General features: G+C 36.9%; 1 protein-coding gene across 3 annotated transcripts in view; it reads left to right on the top strand.

Moving 5' to 3' along the window:
• The window catches only part of CDH12 (cadherin 12), a 235,344-nt gene that overhangs the window by 46,666 nt on the left and 165,476 nt on the right, over window positions 1–23,202 (top strand). The window contains exons 1-2 of one of the 3 annotated variants that reach the window (XM_067290982.1): window positions 2,293–2,393; window positions 21,726–22,141. In XM_067290982.1, coding sequence (XP_067147083.1) covers window positions 21,911–22,141 — 231 coding nt within the window. In that variant the 5' untranslated portion in view covers window positions 2,293–2,393; window positions 21,726–21,910. Of the gene's footprint in view, window positions 1–2,292; window positions 2,394–19,440; window positions 19,485–21,725; window positions 22,142–23,202 lie in introns of those variants that run through there. The other 2 variants (XM_067290984.1, XM_067290983.1) reach the window with 2 other exon arrangements.

Below are 23,202 nucleotides of genomic sequence, written 5' to 3' on the forward strand. Positions count from 1 at the left end.
CATATGAGGGAAGACAGAGAGAGCTGGGCCTGTTTAGCCTGGAGAAGAGAAGGCTGAGAGGAGATCTTATCAACATGTACAAGTATCTGAAGGGAAGGTGTCAAGAGGATGCGACCAGACTCTTTTCAGTGGTGCCCAGTGACAGGATGCGAGGCAACGGGCACAAACTGAAACACAGACACTTCCATCTGAATATGAGAAAAAACTTCTTCACTGTGAGGGTGACAGAGCACTGGACCAGGTCACCCAGAGAGGTTGTGGAGTCTCCTTCTCTGGAGATATTCAAAACGCGCCTGGATGCAATCCTGTGCAATGTGCTCTAGGTGACCCTGCTTGAGCAGGGGGGTTGGACTAGATGGTCACTAGAGGTCCCTTCCAACCTCAACCATTCTGTGATTCTGTGATTTTTACTTTTTTTTTCTCCTCCCATTTTTACTTGTCTTTACACTAGTTGTCTCTAATGCTTGGAAAAGGCTTTTGCCAGGGTTTCAGCTTCTGAGCTGAGAAAGGAGTTTATGGAATGAGTGAGCACCTGCTTCTGAAGAGAGAAATGGGCACAAGCAAAAGCACCATCAGGAAGGACGGTCCATAATGTCCAAGGGAACTTATGCAGTTTACCCAGAACGTCCCTGCTCAAAATCTAGCATGGTTTGCAGCCATTCCAGATAAAAAAAAGTACTGTATGTCCTAGTGCCTGTGATTCTCCCCCCCGCCTCACCACCTTTTTTTTTGTGTTGCTGGCTATGTGAATGCTGCACTTTTCATATGCATGTTTTCTAGCTTCTTTAATGGTATCTGTATACTTTTAGTTTCTTTAGTAGTCCTAGGCAGATTTTTGTGTGAGTTGCATTGATAAAAGTCTGTAATAATTCCTTGCTTGTCTTTGGAGCTTGTCGGGATTTCTATCTGTGTACCTGAAATCCAGAATCTTTTATCTCGTCCTTTTAAGGTCTGGTCACCAATTGCCTAGAAGGAAAATTGCTTGTGGATTCCTGGAGACAAGTTTGCTAGATCCCAACCTCAATTTGTTTTATTCCCAATTAACAGTGAAGTGCCAGGTCTGCTGCTGTTCATCAAGTCAAGTGGTGTGATAAAACAAACAAAACAAAAAGACCGACATGATCAACTTTTAAGTGGCTACAAATTTGGTAACAAAATAAATGCACAGATCTCAGAAAAATTTTGATAATGATAAAAGTACTCAGTATTTTACTTAAATATGTTTATTGAAGATGATGGGGCTTTACAAAAGTGATTGAGGATCAGAAACATTTTCTGTGTCCCTTTCTATGTTTCTAATATGTCCCATGCCCAGTAATGTTTGATTCATGTTTCCCTCCAGTCTCCAAAGTGCCTGTGCACAGATTGAAGGCATATCTGCCTCCTTGAGAGGATTCTGTTTGAAGAAATGAAGCCCTACCCAGGCTCTCAAAGTGACATGCAAGCAGTTCCCCACCCTTCTCCCTCTTCTGTGGAATATTTAAGGATGGAAGAGAAGCGTTAGGCTCTTTGAGCAATTTCTGGTCAGCCAAACTAATTGCCTTACACGTTAGTCATGTTTGCATCAAGCTAACAGCTAATAACTCATGTGGAACTCCATGACCATTTTTAATCTTTCCTTGGTCCAAGGCAGTGCTCCAGGAGCCTGGCTTCTAGTGATGGGGAAGAGTCCTGACAGGCTTCAGTTCATGGAAAGAGGCACAAGGGCAGCCTGTGCAAATCAGCTCTCTGGAGAGGCATGTGGTAATTACAGGTGCCCCCTCCTCATCAGGGAAACAACCGGCTAGCTAAGACTCAGGCTCCAGATATTCACATAGAGCTTTGTTTTACTCAACACATTAAATAGTTGAATTTTCAGTTCTAAGAAAGTTGGAAATAGAGGTAGAGAGAATTATGACTGATGAAAAGTCTGCTATCAGCTCAGTGGCAGGCTGTTTGTATCCAAGTGAGTCTTTTTTGTAGTAAAATGATCTTAGAGAAGATTTCCGAATCCCAATAAGCATACAGATGCCAAAAGATGCTCTCAGAGTGAAATAAAGCATGGATGACACATTGAGAAAAGATCACTTCTTAATGCTTTTCTGACTGACTTAAATGATTCAGAGTACCAACAGTTTTACAAAGCAATAATTATTTTATCTTAAATTGGTAAAATGTTTATGTGTGAGTACTTTTAGATGTGAATAGGTACTATAATTCTCAACATGAATGTTTGCATAGATGATATTACATTAGTCTGGATACAATACTGTCAAGTCACAGCATTAACTTTGGAGATTATGGGAGAGGAGAGGTTGAAGCTGGATGAACTGCTATCTAAGCAGTTTCTGCTCCGTGAGGTTAATCTGCTCTGCTGCTACAACCTGAATGAGAGGAATGTGAGCAACAGCAAGGTAAGTGACGATGCTCTTCGTCCGAGTTGGCGCGCAAAAAGCCTGGCTTTCACTAGAGAATTACGGTGTTGTGCAAGTATCCTGCTGGCCTGCAGTTCATGGTATCCAAGTGAGGCCCTGGACAGGCTCGCTAAGGAATCTGTGATGCGCGTGACCCTGAAGTGCTGACGCTGCTCCATAAGGGCATTATTGGTCTTGTGATTTATTTATGTTTAATTTGAAAAAAATGTTTTTGATCACGTAAATCTGTCAGGAACAAAAAAAAAAGGTTCAGATCAGAATCGTCCCTGTGTTATATCCACATACTCTCTTCTGCAGCAGTCTCTTGACCCATCCCAATGTAAAATCTGTGAATTTAAAACAAGCAGCCAGATCCTTATCAATAAATACTATACCTACAAATAGATAACTGTTAATTGAATAACAAGGAAAGTTAAGGGGTATAATGGGATCTGGCAGTTTGTGCATTGTCTCTTGATGGAAGTGTTGGGCAAACTGCTAACTCAGTTAAAGAAATTTAAAAGTTGACCATGTTATCCCATTGTAAGGAACGATTACAAAATTATATGGATAGGCATATTTGTAAAAATCTTCTCTGCCGTTTCAGTTGGTCATTTAAATACAAAATCTTTTTTCTTTCCTTTTTCTTTCAAAAATGTTAATAGTTTTCTTCACAAGGATCTAGTTGAATATAAATGTGATAGCTGGTAAATAAACATTTGGGGCCAGATTCTGAATTCATTTATCGTTGCAGAAAGTCAAAGTAATTTTGTACAGCTCCACAAGGATTTGAACTAAATACTTTTGATATGAAGTAGGCACTTTATTCATTATTCTTCAAAGTTGTTGGTTAGCAGCTATGGGAATGTGGAGGTATTACTTTAGCTTCAAAAGTTTTGTGAATGAGTACAGAATATAATTAAAATATGGAGCCAGATTCTGATCTCCAATATAGCTGTTTTAAGTGCAGAATAACATGACCAATTTTACTAGCCTTACAAAGCTGACATTGGAATCTGACCCTTTTGAGCTCCTCTACATTTTTTTAGTTAATCTAATCATCCATTGCCTTAGTGGATAAATAATGAAATTTATAATGACATTCCTAATTTTGATAATAGGAAAAAAAGTATGAATAAAATATTTCTTATATTATTCAAAAAAACCCAAATGCAATAAAGATTGAATTACATTAAATATTTGTCACTATTTCTTGTATCCACTGAATTGTAATCTGTTTAACCCAATTATCTTTATTGTTTACCTTGCTTAAATCAGAAGTGCCAGGTTTTGAATGGCAGTGATTCAGTAAGACAGGATGCACTGAAGACCATGAAAAAAAATCATATTGACTTAGTGGCCTTTGACTCAAAGCCAGGGCTTTCTGTTGCTGTATGTAGTCGGCAAAGACGAGAGGAGAACGGATGTGACAAAACTGGCTAGGGAAGGAAGCTGAGCTTTGGGACCGGCTCAGGTTGGTTGGCTAGCTGCCACTGCAATAGCAGGCACAAGCGTACGGGTTTGCCAAGAGAGAAACTTGGTGTTGACAGCACGAAGGAAATTCGTGTAAATAGGGGTTCCACGTCACAAGTCAGTTGGCACATGAAAATTTTGCTGGTTTGGTAAAATTAAACTCTCATTTTATGGGGAGAAATATTTAGAGTTGCTGTATTATAGCATTCGATCATGTGAGTACAAGTACGGGCTGACTTCAAAATCCTTCGCTCTGTAACCTTGCTCTTCCAGATGGATTGCAGGAATGCGTTAGTCCCCTTGGCTTAACTGTTTTCATTTGCCAAGTCTTTTGTAGCTGCTGAATTTCTGGAGCCTGAACTCTTAGTCCATTGCCCATCATAGGGACATAGACTTTACCACTGTCTTACTATGGTGTGTTAAACCATCCGGACGAACTTTTTGTGTTCTCTATTGAGAAATGACCCACTTTATCCCTTTTTCTGCCTTCATTTTGTTGGATGGCGTCTTGTAATCTTCTGTCTTGCTTCTATACCTTATTTGCGGCTGATGGTCTCTCTGGTGTTTTTTGTTTTATTTTCTTTACAAAACATCATGACGTGTCACGTTAGTGATGGTTTTGCTGGAGTTTTTGTTCATAAAAGTTTGCAGAATTTTTGCTATTAAGAGAGAATGGAAAGCAGTTGTATGACACTGCATTATATTGTTTTAACAAGAGATCTTTCCTGAGAATACTCTATTGTATTAAGAGAAAGCTTTTTTTTTCTTTTCTGTTTAAAAATCCCTGTGCCAGCACACCAGGTTTTACATAGTTTCTCGATTTCAACTCAGGGTTGTTCTAAAAAGCTGATACTTCTAAGATATTTACTGGGAGCAATCTGTTTTAGGAAAAAAGCACAATTTACAAAGAAAAGCTGAAATTTCAAAATATGGAATGAGAAAGTCAAAATTGTTTTGAGATGAATAGAAATATCTTTTTTCAATGTTGAGCATTTTCATTTCAAAATTTATTGGTTTTAAAAGGCATTTTATGTTTGAGAATAAAAATTTTATTTGAAAAACTGTAAAATGGATCATCATATTTTAAAATAATTCCCCATTTTGTTTCTGAAATGAGTTTTCACTGGCCTTATGTGGTTTAATTTAGTTTTACCCCCCAAAAAATTCTGATATGAAATTTTTGACATAAATTGTCTATCATATTTAGTTTTCAACGTACAGTTGAAGGACAGATCAGATCTGATGTAAAAAGTCAAAAAGAGAGAGCTTTCCACTTTATGATGGTTCCTAGTTCACATAATCCTAGTAGTATTTATCTTGCATAAAATGTAATTCTATGATTTTTACTAGTGTATGCCTCCTTTCTTTGTGTATGCTTTCTACAAATTTAAAGGAAAAAACCTTTTCTCTTTAATTAGACTTTTGATAAGAATGCAGTCAATGCAGTTTCAAATATAGCCCATGAAGTTTGAATTTTTTAAGCATCCTTAAAAAATAAATGATCATTATGTCTTTTGTTGTTGCATAGATTTTTCTGGGGATTACTCTGTCTAATTAGAGTAATATCAAAACTTCACATAATATAAGGTATTTGGAAAAAATCTGATGGTTTCCAGGAAAACAGAGAAGGAAACACTACCAGTGAAACATCTGATGCATTTTATTTTGTTTATAGCCATGACTTTTTCAATCACTTGAGTTTTTCTAGGACATAAAGAAATACAACTAGAGTTTTCAGACGAAAATAAATTCTAGGTATAATCAAATCTTTTAATTTAGTTGAAAAGTCTAATGTATGTGTAGGAGATAGGAAGTATGTGTCCTGAAGGGGAAGGCTGTTGCATAGGGGAATATGATGCTTTTAAACAGTACATAGTGACAGATTGTAAAAGTATTACAATATTTAGTCTAAGAAAGGTAATAAGTAGTTTGGGGCATTTCTGACTAGAGGGAGCTGTTCATGTTTCCCCAGGCTGGCTTACAGATTTACTTTTTGTACATCTTGTTTGATCATACTGCTTGAGATATCTCTAAGTTCTTTTCATTATTATCCATCCCACCAAGACCACTAACTTCAATTCTGTTTGGATGATGTACCACTCAAAACACGGTGAAACTATGCCAACTGAATTATTTCTGAGCTATTTTCTTTTCACATACACACAGATATGCTCTAATCTGTAGCAAAATATAAAATCATCAGCTCCAGTTTTGTAGATTATAAAGTCTTTGTAGCATACATCAAACATATATATATTTCATTTTCGACTTTCTGATTCTCCTCTTGATATTTTAACTGGTAGCAAATGAATAAACTCTGATTAAGAATAATCACTCATCAAACACTGGACATCCACCCCACTAAAGGACTGAATCTATTAGAGTTGAAATTATGACTAGTAACTGGAAAGGTTTATTTAAAGCAGTATTGTACTGTAGCTCTTTATAAATCATTAATACCTCAGAAACTAAAGGTAATGAGCATGAGGTCACAACCTATTGCCTTAATAAAATTTCAGTCAGGATAGCATATTATTTGCATTGGTCCACTTTCACTAATAGTAATGTCAGTTTATTATTTCAGACATTGCAGACTCCGTGTGCCTGTGGCCCTCTTTGTAAATCAAAAGTCAGAGAAGGGACTAACACTTAATTAAAACTTATATCTGAGATTGCATATAATGTGCCACCCATTTATACTAGTGTTAAGAATACATTTTGAAAAATGTAGTAAATGATTAAATTTCATAGAAAATTTTCACCAATTAGAGAATTTTACTACACAAATGACCAACTGTATTATGCAAAGTAGTACTGAAGCAAGTGTCTCTAAGAAATTTTAAGTTATATTTTGGGATTTTACTGTGAAGACCTGTCAAATTAATTCTTCCAGTGAGTTCCAGAATACCACAGTTTGGGCATGGCCTCTCTACCCTACATTATCAATAAGATGCAGTCTTTTTTGTGAGGTATGTTTCCCCTCGTTGAGATCATGATGCTACTGATTCGATTTTACATATAAGAGGACTTGCATTGATTGGGTTCATTGAGAGTCTGCCTCAGTATAGTCAGTTTTGGGCTTCTCTGCTGTGACTGAAAATCAAAACAGTAATTTCAATGCTAAAATTTTCATGGAAAAATGTCTTCTGAAATGCAGGCTGACACCGTCATGGCTACTGATGGGACATTTTCAGGGCTGAGATCTTTTATGGGCAGAAAGTTTCTGACTCCAGGAGGGAAGTCAGCTTGTGAAGCTCTTGGGGTCTCTGGCCAGCTCCAGTTTGCAGAAACAGCAGATGTGTATCTCCTGGCATGCGGCAGCAGAAATTATCCAACAAGTCTGTGTGGCTAAAAAATAACATTCTTTATGGCCTCACCACTGAATGCTCCATAATCACTTGGGTGTTATAAGTGAGATTTCATCTGACTCCTGTACAACAAAGGACATAGAACAAACTTGACTTAAAAACTGGTAGGAAATTCTCCTTTTATTTCTCATTGCTGTAATACAGTAAACTTGCTAAAAAGGATATAAGAAGAAAAGGGAAAAGCATCAAAGAAGACGATGTGAAAAGAAAAGGTTGGCCATTTAAAATTGCTACTCCTTTTCCACTTCTGCCAGGTTTCTTTTTTAAAATCTCATCTCCTTTAAACCTCAGTAAGCATCCAGTTCAGCTTTTCAGGGCTTTAAAGATGTCCAGCCTTCTTAATTGGGCTGGACTTTTGAACACGGTGGTTAGAATTCGATAAGCAGAGACTATTTCCTCTCCCAATATGTTCCTTTGGAGGACAGCAAAAGGTGAATTAGCAATCAGTTGCAAGTTGTTTGAAATGTATCCATTCAGTCTTAAATTTTCATCCTACCCCATCCTGTGTAGCCTTAGGTAGCTTCTGGGTCAACTTAGGATTCCTTTCATTTCTTTTTTGTGTGTAAATTAAATCTATACTTCCAGTTTTGAGAGGAGGAAATTTAAAAATGAAACATGGAACATGAAATTGCTACTATGAGTGCTTTAAATTTCAAAAGAAATGTAATAGGCATGAAGTCAAAATAGCAGGAAACAAGTGTGCATTTTGTATCGGGGGTTATACTTTGGGGAATAATGCATTATATTTGTTTCTTTTGATGGAACAATATGCTTCATGATCTTCTTTACACATCTGGACAGTGAAACATGGGAGATACTTGAAGTGGCTAAGTTGTTTTTTCCACCCACTTGGAGAACAGCGACTCGACTTTCTTGGAGTGTGGTTAGTACAGGTGGGGACACTTGAACCTGAATTGAAATCTGAGGAACCATATCAATAGTGGTGTTCTTCAGGAATGCTTAATCTTAATATAAATCTGGAAGGGGAAGGGAAGGTTCATTTACCATAGAGTCAGCAGTCAGTATTTATGGGGTTTTTCTCTCTTCTGCCAAAGTGCTACTCTAAGACAAGCCTTGGAGGAGTACACTTTCCTTTTTCACATGAGGCATATAGGTATATACACACAAACTACATACATGCATATACAAACATCTACTGTCCTGAGTTTTCTGGCCTAAAGACCAAAGCGAAGGTAGTTGTGATGAAAGCTTTTTCCCACCTAATAGGGAGATTGTATCATGTGAATGACTGAGAATGATTTGATTTTTGAAATAAGTTGAAGGAAATTCAAGACCTGAGGGTTTTTCCTTGATTTCCTAGGAGTATAAAAATAATCAATAAGAACTGGTAGGAGAATTTGTAATGCTTGGCTTTGGCTTTGCGCTGAGAAAAATAAACATTTTTTTTTTCCTTTGGGAGATGGAATGCTTAATCTTTGCAGAACAAAAGGGCCATCTGGGAGGTGAAACTTTGCTACCTCCTTTAGACTGAAAGGGACTTCAGCTTTGAAAGTCAATTAAAACAAGTCTTAGCTTTGTTGTGGATACTTGAAAAGACTGCAAGTTATTCTTCAAAATCAGATTGGTCAGTCTGGTTTCTTTGCTTTGAAGACCCCTTCAGACAGCAAGCATCTGAACAGAACTAAAAGCATCACTGAGGATAGTCTAAATTGTTCTAGTACTCATACAAATAAACAACCCCAAGTTTTAACATGACATACAGTCTAGCCTTCTATACAAGTTGATCATGAAAGGATACATGTGTCCTGGGCTAGCAAGCATATAAAAACTTGGCTCACTTTTCCAAAGTCTTCTGCATTCGCAACCTCTGACTGAAAGCATCTTTGAAAAACAGACTGGTGTTTAATTCATGTGTCTAACTATAAACTTAGTGTGTAGCATTAGCTATTACAATTTAATAAACAACAACACAGTTTGATATTCCTTGTCTTTGCTTTGCCCTCCTCAGAATATGAGTTATGAAGTTTGCTATGCCAAATAAGAGAAGGAGGTAGGGAATGGGGTTAATAAGTGAACAGTAAATGAGTGAATTGATCGGTGTGTTGGCAAGTTGGGACTCTATTGCACTGTATTTTGTTCTTAATTTAAATAGCTTTAACCAGTTAGACAACTGGGATGCTGCTTGGTTACTGATGCTCAGCAGAGTACTTATAGTGCAATTAGCAATTCCCTGCACCTTGTCTGAGGATTCACATGCATAATTGTGGTATGGTTATTTTTCAGTAACAGTAAAATATGAAAGTCTTTGTAATATGACCAAAGGGTCTTATTGGCATAATTATTATTCATGTTGTTTTTGAACAATGGTCTAGTATGTAAGTCATTTTCATTGATTGACCGAGAGCCATTTCAGCCACCTTATTAAGAAATAATCAGAATTATTCTTTCTGCTCTGATTGTCTGCTGCTCATAGAAGTTAATGTCCCACCTGGCTGCCCAGTATTGCCCCAGATACTAACTAGTTAAATATTTAATTTTCATTAGTGATACTTGGATACCAAGTAGAACAGAGCCTTTCTTCCTGAGCAAAGACGTGCCTTAAGGAGGTATAATACTTTCTGTTGTTTGGAGGTAGGTGTCCTATAGCATGAATTACTTCTCCAGTGCTAATGGAAAACTTGAATCTTGGAATATTTTTGTTTGTTTGTTTTTCTTTCCCCTGGAGAAAATAGGCTTGTTTCTCAGATTTCCATTGTTTGGCAAACAAGTATAGCCGAAACATCATGATGCATACGCACATGTAAGCATGCGAGATTTCAGACCCTTTTTCATTCTGAAATGAAGAGTAGGACTTTCCAAGTGTTTGTCAAAGCAGAGGGGAAAGGAAAGGGACAGCCGCCTGTCCCTGTATTGTCAAGAGATGGTTAGGGCTCTCCGTTGGGAGATCTTAGAGACAGTCCAGGTTTTGAACTGCTCGACAGTGATTCTGTTTTGCACATGTCAGCCGAAGCCTTGTTTGTCTGGCTCTTCTCTAGTCTCTCTCTTGCTTTGGGTTTGACCAGAAATTCCTTTCTGTCCTTGTGTCTGAGTAGAGCTAGCAGGTAAATAAGCAGAAAGGCATTGGATAGTTTAGCAGATGCTGAGGTACATGGGTTGGCCAGTGGTGAATCAATGAAAAATTCTTGTTGGTCACATGAGCTTGTCATACTGTGTTTTGTTTGCATGGCCAAAGGACTGTTGACAAAATCTCAAAAGTAAAACTTTATTCAATTTCTAAGTTACAAGGTTTGGTTTCTAATGCTCTGTAATGCCACAAACCATACAAAAATGTGTATGTGCATCAAAAGGGGTTAAAAACAAAGATTTGTTTTAGTTCTTTTTGAAATGGAAAATAAGATTCTTCACGGGGATAAAACCCTCCCACGAATTTCAAAAGCTCTAACATCAGAGGGAATTTTAGCTAAAGTGAAGCAAAGCAATAAAAGCAGTTTAGTTGGAATTTCTCTAAGCAATAAGCTTTTACTGTCTTATCATCAATTGCCTTTAACACCTTCCTAACACCTAGGAAAGCAAATACTTGATTTTCTGGTGAATTAATTATTCGCCTGATATTTCTGAATAATCTGTCCTAAAAAGGTGAGAAAGATTTTTACCCTCTCTGTTATAGAAAGGTAGGAAGCTGAGTAATTTGTTTAAGAATTTGAGAGTTATAAATGAATTAATTTACAGATGTTTCATGAATCTCTGTACAAACTGAACTTTTTAAAGTTTTAAGATTATCCAGATAGAGTCTGTGTCACTAACCAACTTTTCATTATTACATTTATGATAAAATATGGCCCCAAAACATTAAAATTTAGAGCAGATAATTATTTTTCATATAAACATGTTAGATACCATAGGTGAGCTAATTTTTCTCTTCACTAGATTTAAATTATATCTTCCAAGTAACGTATATTTGGTACATTTATTATCTATTAAAGTATCTCCATTTTTATTACAATATGTAATTCTTATGTGTACAGAGCACATTTTGTCTCTCAAAGAGTTATAGGGATGTCGTTAGGCACTTGAAGTCTATAGCTGGTCTGACAAATCACACTATTTTTTTAGAAGCATAGAATATATACCAATGTTTTGGGCCTCCCTCCCTGTTAAAAATACAGTTAATAGCAATGATAAATAGAGGTTAATGTATTTATAAAGAAGGAATTAATGGAATGAATGGAAAAATGAACTCTAACCTACTTGAAAATTCCCTGGGACTTTCAAAGACTCCTTTCCTAGTAAGAAGGGAACGGAAATCACTCCAGGAGATCTGGGCTTTAACAAATGAGAGAGTTTCATTTTGGCTCACCCACTGATCTGACCTGAAGAAGAGCTGTCCTCGTAAGAAGGGGCTAAGGGCTGGGGTTAGGGCCCCGTGCTCATGGAGTCCTGCATGGCGCCGCTGGAGAGCCGGGACCTGCCTGCTGCCAATGGACAGGGGACCCACACAGCGGATCATGCTTGGCCACACCGCCAAGGCTAGGTGGGCAGAAAGATGTACTTATGTCCACCGAAGCCCTAGCTCCCTCTGTGCTTTTCCAGCGCAGAGTGTTAGCCCTCTGTCTGGTTTATCCTTAGACCCAGGACTGCATTTCTGCCCACAGGACCTCTGCGTGTGCATGTTTTGGCCATGTTCTCTAGTAAGGTTAATTCACTCATTTCAGGGAAGTATTTGATTTAGGTTGCTCCAAACTCAATGTGTCAATCTTTCTACCTTGAGGCCCGAAGGTATTTTTTTAGCACAATAGAAGGACTATGCCCTGAGCGATTACAGTATATCTGATTGATTGGCTGCAATCTATAATGCTGCAGGTATGACATTATCCTCTCTCCATAGTGCTGTTCTTTGCGAGTTCAGCTGAGGTGCAGTCTCATCAGGGAATATTTCAGTGCTTTGTTTCACTGAGCTTAACCTTAAAAATGCATTATTGATTTCTTATTTAAACCACAGTTTTGCAAACTGCAGTAACTAGACAAATTTATGCTTATTATAAAAATAAAAGAAATATATGCAATAAACAAGCATGACTGCTCATTACATGTCTTGAACTAAGTTATATAAATCATAAACCACATACCCAATATATAACTGTAATTTTATTGTGGCATGGAGCTAAGACTGAAGTAAAGGGGAAAAGTTTTTTTTAATTGTAAACAAAAGAAAAATAAAGAAACCCACTGCCTTTTATCAAGAATGAGGATATTGGGTGTAATATTTTCTGAAAAATATGTATTTTATTTTAATTAATATTATTCTATCCGAACATTAAAATCATTCAAAGCTCGCTGTTGGGGGAAAGCATAATGTGATGATGAGATTTCTACTTTAAGTTAAATCACTGCTAACTGAAAATGATTTATGATTTCTTATGGACATTTTTCTCGTCCAAAATAAAGTATTATGATGTTGTAAATAAGCTTGCAAAGTTTCATGACATTTTGCGTTTTGTATTTTAGATTGAGTATTTCTTACATTTTTTGTAATGCTGGGAGACGGGGCATGCATGCATGAACAACAGAACAGAGACAGAGGAAGACTTGCCTTTAATTTGTGAGACTAAAACAGATACTTGCACTACTGAAATTATGAAAATATATTCACACCAGCTAATAGAAGCCCACTCATCTACCAGATGGAGGGAAAAAAGAATCAGACAGTTATAGACAGCATAAAGATAACCTCCAATAATTTTCTATTACTGGGTGTGAGGATTATACAAATGGCAAGACCTGTCCCTCTTCTAATATATCCTTTTCTTGTCCTTTTTATTTAAAATTCAGAAGGGCAGGAAGTAAGCTGAAAGGAAAATTATTTTTGTAAGTATGAATTGTCTTTGTTTCTCCAGACAAGACACAGAATGAGGCTGCAGTAGTAAGTGCCACCAAAATGAGTCTTTTATTTCCTCCTGCACCAACTCATCTGCTGTCTGCATTGGGCCATAGTGCTGGAATTCGCAGCAGGCATCTGTTATAAAATTACTCAATTCATTAGTCATGAGTTTGGGATGTATACAGAAGGCACACAGGAGAGACTTTGTGCAGAATGCCTTCCTTTTACTGTCTCCAAAATGCTTTTACCGTCTCGGAGTTTAATTGCTGACTTGGGTGGGAACACTTCCACTTTAACTGTGGAGTGAAAGGTTTTACCTGAGTGAAAGGTTTCGCAAGGAGAAACGAGCTATTCACAGCACTGATATTTGGTGAATTTTCGTGAAACACATCTGGTTTTGAACAACAAAAGCCAACTGAGGATTATGTTGGCTGAAGTAATTTATAGATGGCTGTGCTCTCCAGTTAGAATTGCTGCTGTCAATATAAACACAGCCTGTTTCGGTCATTGTGATGACCTGTTTAGCAAGTGTCTGCTCTTATACTCCCATGCAGTAATGGTGGGTAAAACAAAGGCAACTGTCAGCTTTAAAGAGTAAAAATATAGGCCCTGGAGTTACTATTTTCAATGTTTCCAAACCCATAAAGGATTTTTTTTTTCTTGGTTTATCCATCATCAAAAAAGAGTCATAGACCACTTAAAACTGCTGGGCCTAAGAGAACATATATAAATAGGCAAGACTGAGTCAAAACCAACTGTGAAGAGAGATAAATTAATAAGCATAAGAGTTATTTATTATTAAGCATGCTATTAAGCGTTGCAGTATGCCTAGTGTAAAGTAGGTGATACCAGAATATTGAGAACCCTCAACTGAATGTTAAAACAATTAAGAAAATTGATGGGTTATCTCTCCATCCTGTGCTGTCTCTGGGACTATCTGCTAATATTCACAAGATAAATGGCTTGAAACTTATTGGACAAAACTACTGTCATTTTCCCTGAAGAGGGAGCATATGAAATTACATAATTCAGTGCTGTTAGAATAAATCTATTAACCTTTCAGAAGACCGAAAATTTAAGATTTTGGCTAAAAGTAAAAATTGAGCTATGGATTTCCATAATCTATTATGGAAAAGCACATCAAGGATTAAATACTTTTTAATATTAGGTGAGGGAGACAGAGCACTTCAAATATATTTTATCCAGATTGTAATAATTGGAGATGGGAGACCAGTATTTTTGATTTTAAGTGTCTAAGTTTATACACCAAATTTATATTAAGAATTGTATCATTATATACACAATACACAAACCAATATAACCTACATAATTATTTTGAAATATCTAGCCTTGAGTTCCTTATCCAACTTTAGTATATACTAAGTAGTATTTGTAGCATAAGAAGCTGTAATGTATTGTATTACATCTATTATAATCAAAGTTTGATCAATAGCAGTCTTTTAATATTAAGAACTTAAGTATGTTTGCTATCTCAAGTATTTACTAGAATTCTTGACAGTTTGGGAAATACAAGAAGACGCTGAGGAATAACAAAATGGCATGTTGCAGAGCACTTTAAAATGTGCTCACATTCATTTCAGTCTCCCACATTACATATAAAATTATAAATATCTTTGTCTTGCAGTGTGAGATTTGTAAATTCTTACCGTATAGATATTATTAATATGTTGAAAGGTCTTGATGTGTGTGCCTTTCTCTCCCTTCCCCCTATCCCATATATTTATTCTAAAAAACATAGAAGGGTGGTAGGATAAAGAATAGTTTCTTGATTGTCCATGCTTTAGCTTTGACATTGATAGATTCCTATCAGAAATGAAAATGTTTGTAATTTATCAAAAATAAAGATTCTAGTTGATTAATCAAGTAGATACAGATTCACTTGAGTACTTTTTCTGAGGCAAGACCAACGTAACATGATATAAGACAGAACAAAAAAAAAATGATGTTACTTCATCATCTGACCATCTTCTTAAAATAAAGGAAACTTCATGTTTTTCTGAGGCCTTTTATTTCTTAATTTTAACTGATGGTTAACTGCAGAGTTACATTATAGTTTTACAGAATAATACTGGCCTGGGGTTGAATCTCACTGAAATAAGGATTCATTTTTAATCTGTAATGAAAATTTCTTTGAACTTGCATTAAGTATCAAGTGTTTAATGAACCAAGGAATCTCTTGCATTCACAGTTATATTTAATTTTTTATAATGAAAATCAAGTCTTGTTTTCTGACAGTTATCTCCCTCATATTCTCATGCATATTTGTGGGTTAAACATGATAATTTCCTATGTAAAGGATGATGGTTCAATGGCTTATATTTAAGTCATAAATGATCTGTTATAAGTATCACTAGTGATGACAAAGCTGATGCAGTAAGTGTGTATAACTAGTTGTAGATAGGATCTGTTTTTTGTTTTGCCCTCACACAGAATATTTTTGTATAGTTCATCATTTACTTCCTCACTCAACTCTCAACATTAGACAGCTGCAATTTACTTTTGGAAGTAAATGTCTTTGACAGTCAAATCCAAAAATCAGAGTCTTAACCAATTCACATTGTTCTTGCCAAGCTGAATAATCAGTAACTTCATACCAACTAAAATATTTGACCTGAAACACTAGGATTTGGGGAGTTTTGTAATAGAATTAGAAAATGGAGAGCTAAACTCACCTTACTGCAGTAGAAAGGCCAGTACTTGTTATCCAGTAGTTTGGATCTGGCAGTTCTCAACAGTGGATAACACCGATCCCCCAGAAATACCGAGATTCATCTTTTTTCTATTTGTGGTATTTGTACCCATATTTCTCATATTTTATGAGAGCGCTCTCTTCATGAAGCTACAGAATATTTGGGTTGGCGATAGGGTGTTGTTTTCTGTACTTTCCATTGATGACAATCAACTTCATATGAAAAAACACTGAAGAGGGGACTGAGATTCAGGATGTTCAGCTTCATGAGTAGCTGGAGAACCATTCTAGTTTTTTTCGCTTTTGGTATCCCATGCAAAGATTAAAGAATAACTATGTAAGACTTTGTTAAGAGTCCAGCAGTTAGGTTGTTTGCCGAGCAGGTAGAAACAATGACTTCTGCCACTGTGTGAGCCAGCTGGCACAGATTCTGTATATTCCACTTCCCAAATGAGTTTCATGGCTACCAAGGTGGGACCTGCCCAATCGTTCTGTGAAACTGTTCCAGCTCCTAGGATGGACAGAGTGAGAATTACTCTCCATGATAGTTTGAGGTTTCTAAGCTATTCACTTATAACTCCCCCTGCCCCCTCATTTTGATGTTATCAAGTAGTTCCTACCCTGACCCCTCACTGATAAAGACAAGGTAGGCAAAAGCGGAGCATGGAAGTATTATGTTTTTTTCCAAGGTGTCCAAATAGGCTGTGAAATAGAAGATCATCAAATTCACGAAAATCTAGAAGCTGATCAAATGGGAATTATTTAACTAAATGCCTCAGATCAGGCAAATCAGCCTAGATGATTTGCCTAACGTCGGAAACTGTGTCAAGGTAAGAGATGAACTAAGGTTTTCCAAGTCCTGTTACCATTCCTTTAACCACAGATTATATCAAATACTTTTGGAGTTAATTTTAATAGAAACTAACAGCATAGACATCTTTTTATTCTGTTGCTGTATTTTCTTTTTTCAAGATATTTCAGAGAAGTGAGGTTAGATGATCAGCTATTACAACGTATCCATGTTTGTAGATCTTAGCTGGCTTTCCATCTGGCACGGATCAACCATTTTACAGTACTGCCAAGTTTTTTTCAAACCTCTTTACAGGTAGGAAGATAGTTGTTCTACATTAGCTGTTGTTTCTCAAAAGCAAAAGCATTCTCAGTGCTGACAGATTTATGATTAAGGTGGCTGCAGAAATGTTCCCACCATCAGTGCATAATGGATACTTTGTCAGTAAGCAATTTGCCTCCATTCACAGAGGGGCAATTATCATCTCTGCTGGACTGAAGACAGTTTTGAGTGCTTCATGGAGCTTTAGTGTTTCTTGCTAGTCTGCATGCAACAGTAGCTCATCTGATGTCTGATCCAACTAGATGCCTCATACAGAATTGCCTTTCAAAGACTTCTCTAAGTCAGGTCTTACGCACATATTAGTGAGCGGAAAGGATGTATGGCTGTCTTCTCCAAAAGAAGAACTAACCTTTGCCAAACTTGGTAAAGTGACTTATGTCTGCTGTGCCATGGCTCTCTAATTAAAAGCTCTTGCAGTAGCAATGGTATGCATCAGTTTTGCTATTCCTACAAAATTAATTTGCTCAGTTTGTTTTGCGGACTGGCAGTATAATTCAGGTCAGTGACGAAATTCTTGCAGGAGCACTGTTTATGCTGTATTTTGTTACTCTCAATAAATAATATTAATAATGATATTTAATTCCTCTTTTGCATTTTATGAACTACTAAACCTGCAGTCTTTGGGGCAGAGTAAATAGAACCAACATTTCTTAATTATCATGTTTTAAGAGATTATCTGTGCATGCTGCTGGGTCACTTTGATCTTGTTTTTCAAACTGGGGAAATGAATAAATGGAAAACATGTAAAACTTCAGTGTATAAAACAGTCCATGTGGCTAAACTCATTTTGGGGATTTTGTATAAAGGCTCTCCCTCTGTAGTTCTCTTTATGGGTTTGGTCCCCAATAATGGCGCTTAAATCCATATGAGATAGACTGAAGAAATGACTAATCTTGAAAGGAAGCAAGATCTAAGAAAAATCTGGCATTCTGTACTTTCATATTGTATGGGAAAGAGATGCATTAAGAGTGTGTATCTGTGTACAACTCTTACTAGCTAAATATATGTTTGTGAACATCAGAGGAAATAATTCCTAAAACTTTTGTAGGGAATATGTAACCTACCTGATGGCTACCTGTTCTGATTGGATTTCTAAATCCTTATCTCCTAGCTCTCATAACAGTTTTCCAGGCAAAGGTATATAAGGTTGCTAGATTTAAATGTCTAATGAACAATGACAATGTAAAAACTCCAAAATAGGTCTGGCTTCCTGGCTGGAAGCATAACACATAGCTTAAAAGGAAAATGTAAACCCTTAAACACACACTAAGGCAAATACTAGTCTTAGCCTTTGAACTGTTATGCAAGTTCCAAGTGCATTATTAAATATAATGTATCAGGCCACTTCTACCAGGCTTCCTCCAAAGCAGGGACTGAATTGTTGGGGAAGGAGAGGAGGCAGGAGACCCTCTGCCTCAGCCTCCTACTGCTCAAGTTTTATGTAGCAGAAAGCTAAAATGGGAACTGAGCGTGTTCTCAATAACTGGCCTTCACACTGACAAGCTTTAAATTAAAAGAAAAAGAAAATCTTCACAGTGAACTCTTTTGCAGCAGTTGAGGACATCTGTGTTGCTATCCCGTACAGCAATACCTGCTAGCCTCCCCTTTTTCTCTGACCCTCCTGTTCATCAGCATCTTGAAGTTTTAAGTATGAAGCAGTGTTAGCATCACCCTTTCCTCATTCTGCAACATGAATTTGGAAATCTGAGAGACCAGCAGAGAAGGGGTTAAAGTGCTATGTATTTTGCACTTGGTTACTAGCCTTCCAGCCAAAGGGGAATTGTTCCCCTTTCACTGAAGTCCTTCAGTCTCTTCACATTACTTTTGGTGCTGTATAACATTTTAAAAGCTCCCTGACTGACAGACATGGCCGGAGGCTGAGATCTGCTGGGAGAACCGTAATGTACAGAGCTTCCTCAGCAAAGAGCTGTGGTGTAGCAGTTCAGTTGAATACTGCATGATTTTGAGGTCCGTGAAGCAGGGCAGACCATCCCACCACTTTTTTACGTTGCTTATTTCTAACTCCCATCCGTGCCTAGCCAGTTCAAAAGGGTACTTAGAATTCTTTTTTGCTATGTTGCATGGCTACTGTGATTTTGCCATTAAGAACTGGGCACACATCCTGCAACAGTGGGTCAAGAGAGGCTCAGGAGGTTGGAAGTCTTGGAACTGAATTATGGAGGAACACAATCTGAACCTAATGTGATGTGCTGGTGAATGCATTGAAGAGGGAAGCACAAAAAATAATGTGAACTGTTAAATAAATAAAGTTGTTAACAGAAATACGTTCCACGTATACTGATACTGAGTGTGGTTCTGCAACATGGTATGGTCCTGTGTGAGTGTAGGTCAGCAGTGTGGTTCTTTGCTAGAATAAAATCCAAAGAATACAAATGATAATGCAAATGGGATCTGTGAAATATGTATTGTACCTAGGAATATTTTGCTCTAGATGGCAAAAAATTGCAATGCGTTGAGTGTAAATTAGGATTTTTTCTTTTTTAAAAGGATCGTGAGCAGATAGGATTCCTTCCCTCCCTCAGATAGCAAGCTTTAATCCTTTGTTAAGGTAGGTCACCTTCACTGGATATATTTTCACCACATCTCTATTCTCTTCTTTTTTATTAAGATCCAAACATAGCCTTTCTAATCAGAATGGGAAAGCTTGTTCTATATTTAGAATAGAAACTGCAGTTATTTTTCCAGTTGCTTTTTTTTTCTTCCTCAAAACTTGTTAGGTTTTCCAGCTTCCCAGTTATAAATCCTTTCCATTTAGATACTTCAGCAAGTAGCTAACAAATAGAAATTTCTATGCTATTTATTGTTATGGATCATAATAATATTATTCATAAGGAAAATATAACCTTTGGCAGTGTTTGCAGTGAGAAAATATATATGGTAAGGTAATTTACCATGTCTTTTTTACTGAGGTCCATATTGTGTAACTGATTTTTAAGCAGAACCCGTTATTGATTTGGTGGAGACTTCTGCTTAAAAATCAATGGCATGATATGGCCTTAACAATGTGGTGAATTGCGTAGTGATATATATTGCTTTTTTTTTTTAATGTAAGATGCATCTATCTTAAATCCTAGAAGCAGTATTTTTTGTACCTGACAAACAGTAAACCATAGTGTAGACTTGCACTTCATTCCTAGGTTGTAAGTCTTAATGAAACAGAATTATTAATTTATTCTCAAGTCTTCAATCCACAAATTTGTTAGAATAGAACTATGATTTATAGAAATGTTGGTTGTCAAAAAACACCTTCGATCCTCTTTGCTTCAAAGTAGTGCAACATACAGACTGCTGATTGTCCACCCCATAATGAAGAAGAAACATGAAAGGGAAAGTCTGTTCATCAAATAAATGTCCTGGGCCTCCTGAACATTTGAGGGCTCAGTTTAAGCATTAGGAGCCTCATGAAAGCCATTCTCTCTGTTTAAAGAAACATCAGTAGCTTGAGTAGTGGGGAAAAGTTAACACAAAAGTCTTTGCATGTTGCCCCAGTACTTGCTAATGCCCACCCAAAAATGAACGTAGCTGTTGCGTTTCCGTTTATTGACTAATTCTAACTTCCAGAGTAGCTCCATTCATTTCAGCATGCACTCTGTAGACTGAGCAGTCTGCACAGTGTCTTTAGTGTGGGCTGGGTCACTGGATTTTTGGATTATATAAGTGCTCATTTTCACTGGTTTTTATCATCACTGAATTTGATGCAGAGGTGCAGATGACAGCTATGCTAAGGCTACATTTTATTGAATATGAGAAGAAAGCACCTCTGTTAATTATACTGTGGCTACAAAACATAGTGTATTTGTCCAACTGTCCTTCTATTAAAATGGTCTACACTGGTATAAATAGAGCAATATGGTAGTATAACAATTCCTTTAAGGGTTGTTTTTTTCCTGTTTTGTTTTGTTTTGCTGATGGCATTTGGCTGCTACAAGGATCACCACAGTTGTAATTGTCACCATGATGTGATATTTCTGTCTCAGCCCTATAGTTAGTTAGCACTGATTTATTTTTAATCTGTGTACCTGACATTTTTCAGTATAAATATCATTGTCTTACCCTACTGGTTTCTGTGTTATTTCATTTTCTACACTGACTGCAGTTCCATCATTTTCTCTGTATCAGGACATCATTTTTTAATTTATTTTATGGTAGTCCTGAAGAGCAACATAGCTATTATTTTGAGGTGAGGCTTGTCCTGAGAAGAGAATTCCAGTCATAGACTGCATATGGTGTGTTGGTAGCTTTGTGGTATTTAGCTGTATGGGCATTATTTCCCATTTTTTAGTTTATTCATATTCATATATTTAGTTTATTCATACACATCTGTTCTCCCGAGACTAAGGTTCAGTATAAACTTCATCCATGTCCAGCCATAGAAAGGGGATTCTTCCAAGGCACTTTTCTGGAAAAGCATTCCAGCTCTTGAGAGCAGTGTAGAAAAGTGTCTCATCTCTTCCCCTATATTTTCTGCGTGAATCCAGAGTAAACACTTTTGACATCACTGACATGTAACAGTTTTGTTTGATAACTGGGTCATACAGCAAGGCTGTGTTCTTGTCTTCAGAGAGTCACAAAAGTAATGCTGAGCAGAGCCAGAATGAGCTATTTCTATAATAACCAGACAATGTTCTAGAGCAGCTTAGTGCTACAATCAAAATAGTAATCATTTTTAAAACTCTGATTCCTAATCTTTTCTGTCTGTCTCTAGAAACTAACTAGGTGTGAGAATTTTGATGAACGCTTCAATGTAATTTTATGTAATTTGATGTTGCTATGTAAATCTCTTTTATAGGTCCCTTTAGATGGAATTTAATGCGGCAAAACCCTTGTCATCAGAAGGATTAATGCCTGCATTAGCATTTCCGCAATAAAATCAGAAGCAAAGTGGTGGAGGCCACAGACACCTCAAACCTGGATTCCTCTGCTCTGCATTAAGTGCTGGAGTTTTTATTACTTGCTGTAGGGAAGCTGTTGCCAATGCTTACAAGGAACTGCTTATCCTTGCTTCTCTGGGTCCTGTTTGATGGAGGTCTCCTAACGCCACTGCATCCACAACCACAGCAGACTTTAGAAGCAGAGCCAAGAGAAAATGTTGTCCCAGTGCCAGGGAGGAGATCATCTGCCCAGCGAGTCAAGCGAGGCTGGGTGTGGAATCAGTTTTTTGTGCTGGAGGAGTACATGGGCTCCGAACCTCAGTATGTGGGAAAGGTAATTTTTCACTCTTTCTTTAAAAGTTGAAATGACACAGAAAAATAGTAAAATGTGCTATAAATATGTGCATGTTTCTGATGGGACCAATCTTCTTCAACAGACAGTAGTTCTGTCTGTCCATCTCCCTCACCTTCCAGCCTCTCCTGTAGCTATTGTAGGCATTATTATGATGTTTATCTTATTTCCTTATCCTGGTTTTGGAATAAAAAAAAAAATAATTGGAAGTCCTGAAATAAGTTAATGGTGCACAACAACTAACTTTTATAGAATCTACTGTAATATTGTACTTTATTTTTAACAGCAAATGTCAGACCAGTTTCAAGGATAAGACTTGAACCCAGAAATTTTTAGCCCAGAATGCACACAGTCATTTCTGTGATCAGTAGGATTACTCCAATTGGTTTTCAGCCAACACAGATAACTGCTTTTTGCTCTGTTATTGTATGCCTCGGTATCATTTGCTTTTCTTTTTGATTGTTCAGACTCTTTTCATGTATTCCTAATATGATTTATTGCTTTATAATTCAAACTCATGCATTGTAGCTTTTATTCTCAGTGCACACATATGCACAGCCACACTTGCACAGAATGTATACAATTCTCTTTCTCATTTTGTGGCCACTATTTCTTTAGCAGTGCATAAGTAATTTGATAGCCTGCTTGCTGTGTGTATGTGGTGGGGGGAATGAATTTAGGCAATAGAGTTTTCAGAAAGGAAAGCTGATAATGAGACCTGAAAAAAAAAGGTAGCACTGTATATAATATATTAATGCATGTTATGTATAATTTTCGGTTTGAGTGGAGGCCCTTACTAGATGAAAATAAGAGGTCAAGGATTCGTTTCCTGGGCCCCCAAATGCTGCTGCCCTAGAGGGTGGGTTCAGGTTTACGTACAATGAAAATGAGGCATCATGCTTCAGTTTCTACCTTAACATCATATTTTAACTCTTTGTTTTTAGTATAAAGGCTGGGAAGGAGTAATTTTTCTAAATATAACTAAAATTCACAGAAAATTAATTTCCCTTCCTGCCCTTCCAAGAAAAAGTCTTATAAGTAGA

The sequence above is a fragment of the Apteryx mantelli genome, chromosome 2 (assembly GCF_036417845.1).
Source record: "Apteryx mantelli isolate bAptMan1 chromosome 2, bAptMan1.hap1, whole genome shotgun sequence".
NCBI classification, from domain to species: Eukaryota; Metazoa; Chordata; class Aves; order Apterygiformes; family Apterygidae; genus Apteryx; species Apteryx mantelli.